The following is a 12,500-nucleotide window of genomic DNA, read 5'->3' on the forward strand; positions in this document are numbered from 1 at the left end:
CTGATACAATGTTACCTGTTCACAACATCTGATTAACAAAGGGAGGTAAGCGCTCCAAATGCATACGACATTGTGTAATAGAGTAAGTTAATTATTCGGAACCAGTCTCCTGTTACCTGAGAGAATTAACAAGCGACTGTCATACTCAACAAGCACATATACAGCCACTCAAGCGATCAGTGTGCGTTATATGTTAAACAATGTGGTTAAAGACCATAACTACCTTGTTTCATCAGGTTAGCATGGCATTCTGTGTGTGGAAATGATTGAATCGTTCTCTAAACCTCTGTTTTAATGGAATGGTGCTTTACAACCTTAACTGCTTGAAAGACACGAGAAAAAGTATAAATAAACTCACCCTCAGATGAGACTCTGCTCCACTCGGGGTCGGAAAACTCATACTGGCTGTGATGTCCCATCGCCTTCATCCACGGGGAGATGGCTGCCTCAGCTTTGCCCTGGAAGGGTGGGTAGCCACACAAGCTGAAACATGCAGGCATAATAATTTGGAAAGTGTCAGCACCGTTGCGACGGAGCAATGCCGGGCACATGTCCTTGTCTATGAGAAGAACAACGCAAACACCACCGGAAACATGCCCATTGTGGTTTAACCGTGCGGGCGTTAACAAACATTTATCATTAAACACCGGACTAACTTAAATACTTAAACGGTAGCAATAGCCATTTATAATTTAAGCAATAAAATGTTGTTGATATATGTATACCCTATTGCTTGTGTGTGTGTGTGTGTGTGTGTGTGTGTGTGTGTGTGTGTGTGTGTGTGTGTGTGTGTGTGTGAGTAAATGTGTGTGTGTGTGGTTTGTGTGTGTGTGTGTGTGTGTGTGTGTGTGTGTGTGTGTGTGTGCTTGCTTTCATTCCAACTGCTTGATTTTACAAAGCTGTATTTTGCACTTCATCTAATAACCTGCTGTAGAAATATTGTTATAAACGAAGTTTTAGCTTCTTTTTGACAATCAATTTAGTTAACAAAAACAACAACAAAAACAGAAATACAGACATATGTGTCAACCAACGATAATGTGTGTAACTGCCATTCTTCAATGCGCTCGGTGAAACGTTTGCATTTCTTTGAAGTAAGATATTTCTGTAAGTTTTAGATGAACTAGTACCTGAACTTAATTTTAATATTAGACTAACACCTATCGCTAAACTCAGCTACAGTCTCAACCTAGTTTGTTGCCGGTCAATCACTGTACATTTTATCATACTGGTGTTACATACACACTCCTTTTCAGACGGGCGCAATGGCTTGGTGGTAAGACGCCGGCCTCCAAAGCGGAAGGTCGTGGGTTCGAATCCCGGCCGCGCCTGGTGGGTTAAGGTGGAGATTTTTTCGAACTCCCAGGTCAACGTATGTGCAGACCTGCTATCCCCCTTTGTGTGTACACGCAAGCACAAGACTAAGAAAAGATCCTGTAATCCATGTCATAGAAACAGGAACATACCCAGCATGCTTCCTTCGAAAGCGGTGTATGGCTGTCTAAATGGCGGAGTAAAAACGGTCATACACGTAAAAATCCACGCGTGCAAAAAACACGAGTGAACGCGGGAGTTTCAGCCCAAGCACGCAGAAGAAGAATACTGGTGTTATGTAGAGAAAGTTGTACACAACTTGTTTTCTCAGTGTGATTTGTCTTGGTTTACCGCGGCGCATTTTCTTTACAACTAGTTCGTCGCTATCGGTGTGTCATGTCCCAAATAGACACTAGTTCTGGGGGCAGCATGGCATAGCGTTCGGCGAGGCATTTATTTCCAAGAGTCAGTTTTATACAGACTCTTCCAGTTGTTCGAAAATCCTGGTCTGCATGCATGCGCACGATATAGATCCTAAGCTCACACACACAGGGCTTGGAAACACGAATAAACGTTAACGCATGCAGACAAAAAATAATAACAGACTGTGTAGTACGACTCTGTCAGTGGTCGCTTTCAAGGAGCCAAAATGTTCTTGAAATTTGTTCCCCAATAACAATACCAAATTGTGTCATTGTATGATTGTATAATCAATATTCGTCGCGATATAACCTTCGTGGTTGAAAACGACGTTAAACACCAAATAAAGAAAGAAAGAAAGAAAGTATAATCAATATATGTTGTATACTGGCGTATACTTTCCTCGATCTATTCCTTGATATTTATGCACGTCTAAACTGAACAAAATATACAGATGACTTACAGAATATACATGATGACCCCAATGGACCACAAATCACAGGACTTCTCATATTTCGCGCGTCTCAACATTTCAGGCGCTGCAAAAACACAATATGAAAAGTTAAACAAGTCGCGTGAAGCTAAATGACTACATTTAGTCAATCTGTAGGACTCACATAATGCAATTGAACGCACTGCATTTGTCAAAATATTGACTAAATGTAAATAAAGAAAGTCTGAAGAAAGAGGGGACGAGACAACAGGGAACAGGGTTGAGGACACAACAGCAACTACTTAGAATGCTGTCACCCTTCACATTCACCTATAGCCTTTACCAAACGTTTAACACACACACACACACACACACACACACACACACACACACACACACGCACACACACACGCACACATACACACACACACACACATGTACACATACACAAAATCACATACACACATACACGTACGTACGCTAGCACACACACACACACACACACACACACACACACACACACACACACACACACACACACACACACACACACACACACACACACACACACACACACACACATACAGACTTAAGTACACGCACGCATACACACATGCATATTCATACACACACACACACACACACACACACGCACACGCACACGCACACTCACACACACTATCCAAATCACTCAAGAAAAAAAAGAGGATGACAGACACAGAAAAAACCCACCCGATTGAGAGACAGAAACAGAGACACTGACATTATGTTAAAAGAAACACACTTCCAGTTCCCCTAAGCTTGCCTAGCTACTAACATTCCCAACTCTGTAAAGCTGGCGTATAACAGGGTGAGGCAGGCTTCCCAATCGCAAATTCCGTGGCAAATCCAAACCCCCCAAGCTTAAGTACCGCTGCTGGAGTTGTGTCAGTGAACATCAAGCTTTCAGGCTGAAAAGTAAATACCAGATTATTATATTAGTCAATAAAAGCATATTTTTAGAATGATATATTGCTCTTCTTCCCCAATAATCAAGCTATTTGGTTTAAACACGATTGTGTTGAAGTAAATCACAATACAGTAGTAATGGAAATGAAACTTAAGGACACGATCTCAAGCAATTGCTTGTATTGCATCACCAAACTATATTCAACATTACACGGATGGGTATGCCTCGAAAGCTAGCAGCAACAGAGTCGCGCTACCCAGACGTGTGCGTGCTTAGATGCTATCAGCCACCTGCACTTATGGCAGAATTAGTTAGGTCTCTTTTACGTGCCAATATGGAGACACAGGGGAGGTACATGGATACCGTCTCTGAATCTGCACATAAAGTTGACCCGTGTCCGTCCCGGCCCGGATTCGAACTAATGATCCGGGGATCAAAGGTCCATTGCTCTACCAACTGAGCTACCGGGCCCCTTCAGAGGAGGGAACAGCTCGGATGGCTAGAATTCAGCCTTCCGAGCAAGTGTCAAGAACAAGAACTAGAACACTAACAATAACAAATACTTTATTATCTCTCGTTACAAAACAAGAGATTTTTCTTCAGACCTGCCTCACAATAATTATTTACAAAACGATATTGCACAAAAACATGCAATTATAACGATTAAACATTGGATTAGCCTGGTGTATCGTACTTCATAACAGTGTGATTTCAGTCAAGGGAGGTAACACCCATTGTTTACAGCAAGCGAAAAACTGGGAGAGACACATTGAATATTGATATGCACGACTGAGGAGCTGGTATTAGGATTTCATAGTTAGATTTAAGGCAACAATCAGCTGCTGCTTGAATGTGACAGGGAAACTACTGCGTCACCCTTCATATTAGACTCTGCAGAGTTGTCTGCCGGCGAAGAGTGCAGGCTATTTATAGTATCTCGAAGTTTCTTCTACGTGGTCTGCTGGACACCTGTCAATTGTAGAGTTCTGTTTTGGGATGGGGTACGTCTAGCTGCTGTCACCTTCTGTGCTCTGGGGAACCTCTGCGTACCCATAGCAGATTTTGTAGGGCTAAGAAATTAGCTCTAAAATTCTTAACCCTGTTTGACTGGCTTTGCCTCCAAAGGTAATTATTGTGCTTTGGGCACTCGGTTACAAGAAGAAAAGAAAAATAGTTACACGAATACATATCAAGAAAGCCAACCGATACAGATGGAGTCTGCTTTTTACGCACTTTTCTGTCCCAATAAATATGATCACATCCTAGGTCTTACCTTCAAATTCCTGTGGGCAATGCCCTGGGAATGCAGATGTCCAATGACGCTCACAATGCCATGAATGATTTCTGCTGCCTCTGAACAAATAAAACAACACTGCTTCATGAACAAGAACATGTCATTTATTTGTGACAATGGCTATATGTACACGAATCAAACTAAGATGAAACCAACGCCTTTAATGGTTTTAACGCGTGAAAAAAATGCTACTTTTGAAGATCCTCAGATGTTCCTCAATTCAAGTCCTTTTTTTTAAATACTTAAATTATATAGTTTTGTTAGTTAATTAAGTAAGAGAAGTGATTACAGTTCTTGATACAAGAAAAGCCACAGGTCCCGATTTGATTAGCAGCAGACTTCTCACAGCAGCAGTATATGTGATTTGGTTGCAATTCACACAAATGTTTATTAGGAGTCTAAGGAATGGAGTATCCCCTAATTTATGGAAAACGACTAATGTTACGCCCATTTGCTCATCTGGCCCAGCAGACAGTTGCCATATTATCGTTCGATTTCCTTGAAGATTTGTGTTTGTAACGTTTTGGAGCGATTTGTTCCAAGCCATGAGTTCCTACAACTTAACAAAATACTGACACCTACACGGTCGGGGTTATACCTGGCGTCTCTAAGGTCTGACATCTTGTGTCTCTATATCATACTCTTTTGACACACACAACAACCGCTTGAACTCGGAAAATCATTACAAAACCATGACAATAGTTGACCTTGAACTCGGAAAATCATTACAAAACCATGACAATAGTTGACCTTGAACTCGGAAAATCATTACAAAACCATGACAATAGTTGACCTTGAACTCGGAAAATCATTACAAAACAATGACAATAGTCGACCTTGAACTCGGAAAATCATTACAAAACCATGACAATAGTTGACCTTGAACTCGGAAAATCATTACAAAACCATGACAATAGGCGACCTTGAACTCAGAAAATCATTACAAAACCATGACAATAGTTGACCTTGAACTCGGAAAATCATTGCAAATCAATGACAATAGTCGACCTTGAACACCAATCGACTCCAATGTTAACATTAGTCCTTTGTGCCAAACTTTCTTGAATGATTTTGACACGTCAAAAATATACTGCTTGTGTTGTTTTCTTGTTTAGTTTTTCAATTGTCATCATTAACGACTGAGGTATCAACAGCTCAAATAACCGATAACAAGCAACATAAATAAGTTATACTTCTTACCTCGCTCTGTGAAGTCTGTTCTCTCCTGTATTCTTGTTAACAGCGGTCCTCCTTCCATACTGAAAACGAAGCATTTATGCAGTGAATATCAACCCATTGACTGCTGCAGTACGTATCAAAAACAATTATAAACGAGAGTAAAAGAGCGGGCAGCAACGTTTTCAATTGGCACACCTGCATAACCACCCTGATAAGCTGTTGCACACCACAAACGTCTTCCTGTATGAAAGCAGCAGCCTCTGCTGAAAAGTGCCTAACTCAGAAACGAGAAAGGCAGGTTTGCTTACGTAACCATGACAATGGTTTCCGATGGTCTGAGAGTTTATACTCTCTAACACATGACAGGTACCCTTCCAGTAGCTTCCCCTGTAGTCACTGCAGAAATGCCTGACACTGAGCTATGTATGGTTCTTATGAGCGTGACAATATGTGACCCTCCACCACGAAATGAGTCGCATGTCACCTTTGCATGATTTTCATATTTTTACATTTTCCTAAAGAGTTTTTTATGCTCTATCCAGTGATGAAACCCGTTTTAGAAAAGAGCGAAAACTGTTTGAGTTATAAGCCTGTGACTAAGGTGACCCTCACACTGTTACAAGACACTCCCCGGACTTATATTAAGCCTAGCGCAGAACCGCGCGAGGTGACATGCGACTCATTTCGTGGTGGAGGGTCACATATATGTTTTGCTGCTCTAGCTTCCCCAACCCCCGACCCCCACCACCTTTACTCAACACACACACACTCACTAAAATATACAAAACTACAACAACAAAAATCTAAAAAAAAAAACAGACACTAGGCTGTGACGTCAAATCAGACACTATGATATCATAACTTGACTAATTTGCCTAATTTTGTTGATAGCTCAGTGGATATTTTCAGCACTTTAAATCATTTCCAGCAAACAGTTGTATGCTGTGACCTTGACATTTGACAAGGGTGGACCAATCTTTTGTCTTATCTGAAGATCATCAAAACGTACCAAATTTAGTGCTCTAGCTTGAACAAAATCTGAGAAAACATTTATTTTTTATGCATGGACGGCCGGCTGTCCAAACGGCCTATTTCTACTCATAACTAAAGCCCGCTACTAACTACAGCCGAACCACGCCCAACTAGTTCGGTGACGTCATCAAATCAGAGGATTCACCTATTTTTGGGTTGCAGCGGTACGGTTCGCGGTTCGCCGATACAATCCTGCAAACGTTCGGCGCGTCATCGGCGAACTGACTTTTCATTGGTTGAATATTTTTGTATCTCCATCCTTGAAGAGTGACAATACTGACGGCTATAACGCTGTCAACCGATCACGAGTCTTCTCACGTGATATTTCTTGATCGCCGATACATTTCGCCGCTAGTTAGTACACCAAACCAGGCACGGTGTGTAACGTTCGCCGAACGTTCGCCGACCTAGTTCGGCTTGGTTCGGCTGTAGTTAGTAGCGGGCTTAAGACTCCTCTGATTACTCAAGTGAGTCTATAAAGCACGTGGAACTTGTATTCTTAGATCTTGCATTATGCTTGGTTCTTAATTTTTGCCTCAACAATTGTTACTCTCAATCATGGTATACTCACCACTCCATTATGACCAGTAAACATCGCTCTCCTGCAAAGATGTCTTCATAAACATCCTGGATGTGTACGATGTGGTTTCCGTTGGGATGATAGCAAGCTTTCCAGTGAAGGTTAAGTTGTTGTATAGCGTGTTCGTCCTTTTTCAAAACCTTTCAAATTGCATGAACAAAATAACAAATAAAGTGTTACTCACCAGAAGAATGGACGATAACAAACGAACAAGGACCAAATGTATCACTACGTTACTCAGCAAAAAAAAAAAAGATTATATGTATGTCTCTCTTTCTCTGAGACAAGAAAAAGCGAAAAGGTTACAATTTACTTCCGACGATGTTTAGCAAGCGAGAATATTCTGTGTGAGAACGTTTTGCTGAGTTGTATACCGTTGGCCACAGCTGGAATCCAAAAGCAAATAGCCGGCCAACGTTCCACAATGGAAAATTCAGAATAAAAAAAAAAGAGAAATGTTTGCAATTGGAACGTTTAATTTGTGAAAAAACAAAACATTATGTGATTCGGGCTACAGCTGGGTTGCGGCGTTCAGGGTTTCTTTGCGCTTTCAAGGCACTCCACGTTGAATGGATCGACACAGGGATGTCAACGTGTCCCCTCCACGGGTTTTTCTGACTGGAAGTTTGCATCCCCCCCTCCCCACCCTCTTCTAAGGTGTATGGCAATCACATTGGGCTTGTTAATTATGCGGGTCACAGGGTCACGATTGGTCGTGACTTGTACAAGGAAAAGCGAATCAATGGATATGTATGTTCAGTCATGGCTTAATGCGAGAGATTTATTGTGTAAAAACATTTCAGCTGTTAACATTTGTAACGTCATTGAGCAACTGGCTATATCCAGGTAGGGATTATGCTGTAACTGGCAGGTATAACGAGACCCGAGCGGTCTAGTCAAGTCAAGTCAAGTCAAGTCAATATTTATTTTAAAAAAACCTTGGGTTCCATGAATTAAAAAAAAAATTGCAATAAACACGACAAAAAAGATATGTAATAATGAGACACAACACTTCTAATTAACCGAAAATAAATCATGATCAAGTTTAATTCATTACTAAATAATTGTAATCATACTTTTTTTTTTTTACAGGCATGTATATGTTTCTGTGTTCGTTTTTGTTTTAATAAAACACGTGATCAAATAATCAGAACTCTTTCAAAATACTCTTAATGAAATATTATCAAATTCAATAACTTTTGTTTTTTTGTTAATTCAAATAAATCTTTAAATTTGACTGCACTTGAATTTTTACGAAAATACAATGGTAACAATGGTCCACATGGTCCACATCCTACTGGTCCATCTTGGTTGCAGTATCTTCTTCTTCTTCTTCTGCGTTCGTGGGCTGAAACTCCCACGTACACTCGTGTTTTTGCACGAGTGGAATTTTACGTGTATGACCGTTTTTAGCCCGCCATTAAGGCAGCCATACGCCGCTTTCGGAGGAAGCATGCTGGGTATTTTCGTGTTTCTATAACCCACCGAACACTGACATGGATTACAGGATCTGTTCCGTGCGCACTTGGTCTTGTGCTTGCGTGTACACACGAAGGGGGTTAAGCCACTGGCAGGTCTGCACATAAGTTGACCTGGGAGATCGGAAAAATCTCCACACTTAACCCACCAGGCGGCCGCGGCCGGGATTCGAACCCTCGACTTTCCGATTAAGAGGCCTACGTCTTTCCACCCCGCCACAGCGTCCGTCGGTCGCAGTATCGTTTCGTTGTTGTTGGTTTAGTCAAAATTCACCGGTACGTTTAGAAGGTTCAAGGTTTACTATTAGTCATCAAAGGTGGCACACTTGGGGCATGCGCATGTGGAGTATGATTAGGCCAAAACAAACAAAAACAGTCTGTTTACGGTAACATAGGCAAAAAAATAGGGTCGGTAGGTCGGGATTTTTTTATTTTTGTAATATTTTTTCTCCCAAAAAACATATTTTTAAGTTATTTTGCCAAAAAACAAAGACTTTTTATTTTTTAACTTTTTTTTTAAACTTAAATTTTTTTTTCTCCCAAATGCCAAAAAAAAGTCTAGGGTCGCGCAAAAAAATAGGGACGGTCTGGATACCGTAAACAGGCTATTTTTGTTGTTGTGCCTTATCAATAATATATGTATCGATTGAACATTGGATTTCCCTTCTTTGAGCCATGTGACGTCCGACAAATATTCATATTTAGGCGGCTAGCCGAGACTACCAAATAGTGCATATTTGTGTCCGTTCAGTCGTACAAGTTAAAAGGAATTCTAACCAGAATCGATCGATACGTAGAGGTTACATGCCGAGTCTCAGTGATTATTAAAAATAATGGTCGAAGTTAGCGGATCATGAAAAATGCGAGCTTCAGCGAGCTTTTTCATGACCGCGAACTGAGACCATTATTTTTAATAATCACTGAGACGAGGTGTGTAACCTCTTTATTCCTCCTTTCTTCAGTTATTCCAAAAAACCAGGAGTTTTTGTGCGAAAGTTTGATCGAATCCGAATCACTCAACCAGTCAACCTGCGCAGGCGATCGATTAATGCGCGGTTGTATAGTTCCGTGCAAATCATTCCATTCTGTTAACACTTCTTTTCAGTTTCCCTGTTTTGGACTAAAATCAAGTACACAGATATGCTGTTATTCTGCTGTGGCGGTAAAGGCAGATATTGTGTGTTCTGTTTATGTTTTAGTATCGTTTAGTAAATGTTCTTTCGTCAAATGGGACTAGCAGACGAACTTTTGCACCCGTGTTCCAACGTTAATTACTGTATGAAGTTCAGTTTTCTGGGGAAAATAGTGTATGAAACCGCTTTATGTTGTTTAAATTGATGAGATGTGTGCATTTGGTTGCGTGTGATCTGTTTATAAAATGAAATATTGTTGAAAACTGACCGTCGGATTGCAGTCAGTGTTGTCGAAGAAACTGCGTTAAAAGAAGGGGAACTACTCTTGTCGCCAGAGTATGAGTTACTTGCCTTGGGAAATTGCTTGTGATGAACGGTTTGTGCACGGCAGATCTAGATTCAGAAAACAACCCAACTCATGGATTTTATATGGAAATTCATGTGTTCAGGCCTGTAGTTGTTAATTTAAATGCGGTATGTTTGTATTGTTTGCTCCAGAGATGTATACTTCGTACGTATAGAGCGTTCGGAACTTTTCAGTCGCAAAAGTAGTACCGAAACAGAACAGCTTCTCAACCCATTGCACTATCGAGGATTCAGGCTGTTGCTGGCTCGTTATTTGTTTGGTTGCTGGGTCATTATCGAAAAATAACTAGCTCTACAAGTTTACAGAGGTAAAGAAGCAGAGGGGGGAATAAAGAAATGTTATTTGTATGTTTGACCAAACTATGACATTTGACACATCTCTCGACAGTTATTGTGCATTGTGTATTGTGTATTGTGTATTGTGTGTTGTGTATTGTGTATTGTGTATTGAGGAACACTGACTGTCTCGATCTGTGTAACATGTCTTATTCCCCCCTCTGCTTCTTTACCTCTGTAAACTTGTAGGGGTAGTTATTTTTCGATAATGACCCAGCAACCAAACAAATAACGACCCAGCAACAGCCTGAATCCTCGATAGTGCAATGGGTTGAGAAGCTGTTCTGTTTCGGTACTACTTTTTGCGACTGAAAAGTTCCGAACGCTCTAATGTACGAAGTATACATCTCTGGAGCAAACAATACAAACATACCGCATTTAAATTAACAACTACAGGCCTGAACACATGAATCTCCATATAAAATCCATGAGTTCGGTTGTTTTCTGAATCTAGATCAGACGTTCATCACAAGCAATTTCCCAAGGCAAGTAACTCATACTTTGTCTAGCGACAAGAGTAGTTCCCCTTCTTTTCACTCAGTTTCTTCGACAACAGACTGCAATCCGACGGTCAGTTTTCAACAATATTTCATTTAATAAACAGATCACACGCAACCAAATGCACACATCTCATCAATTTAAACAACATAAAGCGGTTTCATACACTATTTTCCCCAGAAAACTTAACTTCATACAGTTTTTAACGTTGGAACACGGGTGCAAAAGTTCGTCTGCTAGTCCCATTTGACGAAAGAACATTATCCTAACCGATACCAAAACATATACAGAACACACAATATCTGCCTTTGCCGCCACAGCAGAATAACAGCATATCTGTGTACTTGATTTTAGTCCAAAATAGGAAAACTGACAAGAAGTGTTAACAGAATGGAATGATTTGCACGGAACTATACAACCGCGCATTAATCGATCGCCTGCGCAGGTTGACTGGTTGAGTGAATAGGATTCGATCAAACTTTCGCAAAAAACCTCCTCTTTTCTTTGAATAACTGAAGAAAGGAGGAATAAAGAGGTTACACACCTCGTCTCAGTGATTATCAAAAATAATGGTCTCAGTTCGCGGTCATGAAAAAGCTCGCTATAGCTCGCATTTTTCATGATCCGCTAACTTCGACCATTATTTTTGATAATCACTGAGACTCGGCATGTAACCTCTACATATTTTGGTCAACAATGCAAATAACGTACGTACGTATAAAACAGCTATTACAAAAGGCATAGCTTTAAATGAAACTGGACAACAAGGTATATGAACACAAAAGCGTGATCTAGATAATCTATATAGGTTAGCAGTGAGTACATAACTGACACACTATTTTCCGAAGACTCTCTTCAAAACTAAATGTGGTTGGTGTCAGACTTAATTACCTTCAACGCAAACTTCTGGTTTGTTTTGCGACTGTGGCATTCCAACACTTTCCCACGTCCTCCAACGCCCAACACAGTTTCAGTCAATATGTAGTCGTCTGCTACAGGCTGTTTATTTGGCTGAATAGTGTTAATTCTGAAGTGGCTCATGTTTTTTTTTCTAGTTCCGAAACATCTGTGTGAAGAGAAACTTAACCGAAGAAAATGAACGTTTCGACGACACAAAATGTATCAAGAATGTGAAAAACAGGACGTAGAAGCCTGACACTTTCCAAGAAATGAGGGTTTGACCTCAAAATAGAACAACGTCGTTATTGTAAAACACCGGTGGCTGTTGCGTTAGTGAATAGGGGGGGATGGCTTCGCAAACTAAGGAAGCTATCTGGTTCAGTGATCACGCAGGGTATGCAAGCTTCTTCGCTATACGGCATGGGGTATCAGGTTTCAATAAACCTACTACGTACACTAACAAGGGGGAGCTGTTTTTTCAGGTGTGTACCCACTGATGCAGAGAGAGTAGACCGAAATGGGGGCATTTTCTTGGAAGTGTTCTATCTGAATACAGTACTGTCCTTGATAATAGGAACAGCGCCGGCT

At 40.7% G+C, this 12,500-nt stretch overlaps 1 protein-coding gene across 1 annotated transcript; it reads right to left on the bottom strand.

The window, feature by feature from the left end:
- Positions 1-84: 84 nt before the first annotated feature.
- Positions 85-12,229, bottom strand: LOC138949311 (MAP kinase-activated protein kinase 2-like). Its single transcript, XM_070321104.1, has 7 exons — positions 11,904-12,229; positions 7,193-7,341; positions 5,611-5,669; positions 4,390-4,469; positions 2,985-3,117; positions 2,198-2,273; positions 85-483 (listed from the first exon to the last, which is right to left on the bottom strand). Exons 1-7 carry the CDS (start codon positions 12,051-12,053, stop codon positions 279-281), a joined length of 852 nt encoding a protein of 283 aa, XP_070177205.1. The 5' UTR covers positions 12,054-12,229; the 3' UTR covers positions 85-278.
- Positions 12,230-12,500: the final 271 nt, after the last annotated feature.

Source organism: Littorina saxatilis, linkage group LG15, assembly GCF_037325665.1.
Source record: "Littorina saxatilis isolate snail1 linkage group LG15, US_GU_Lsax_2.0, whole genome shotgun sequence".
Taxonomy (NCBI): Eukaryota; Metazoa; Mollusca; class Gastropoda; order Littorinimorpha; family Littorinidae; genus Littorina; species Littorina saxatilis.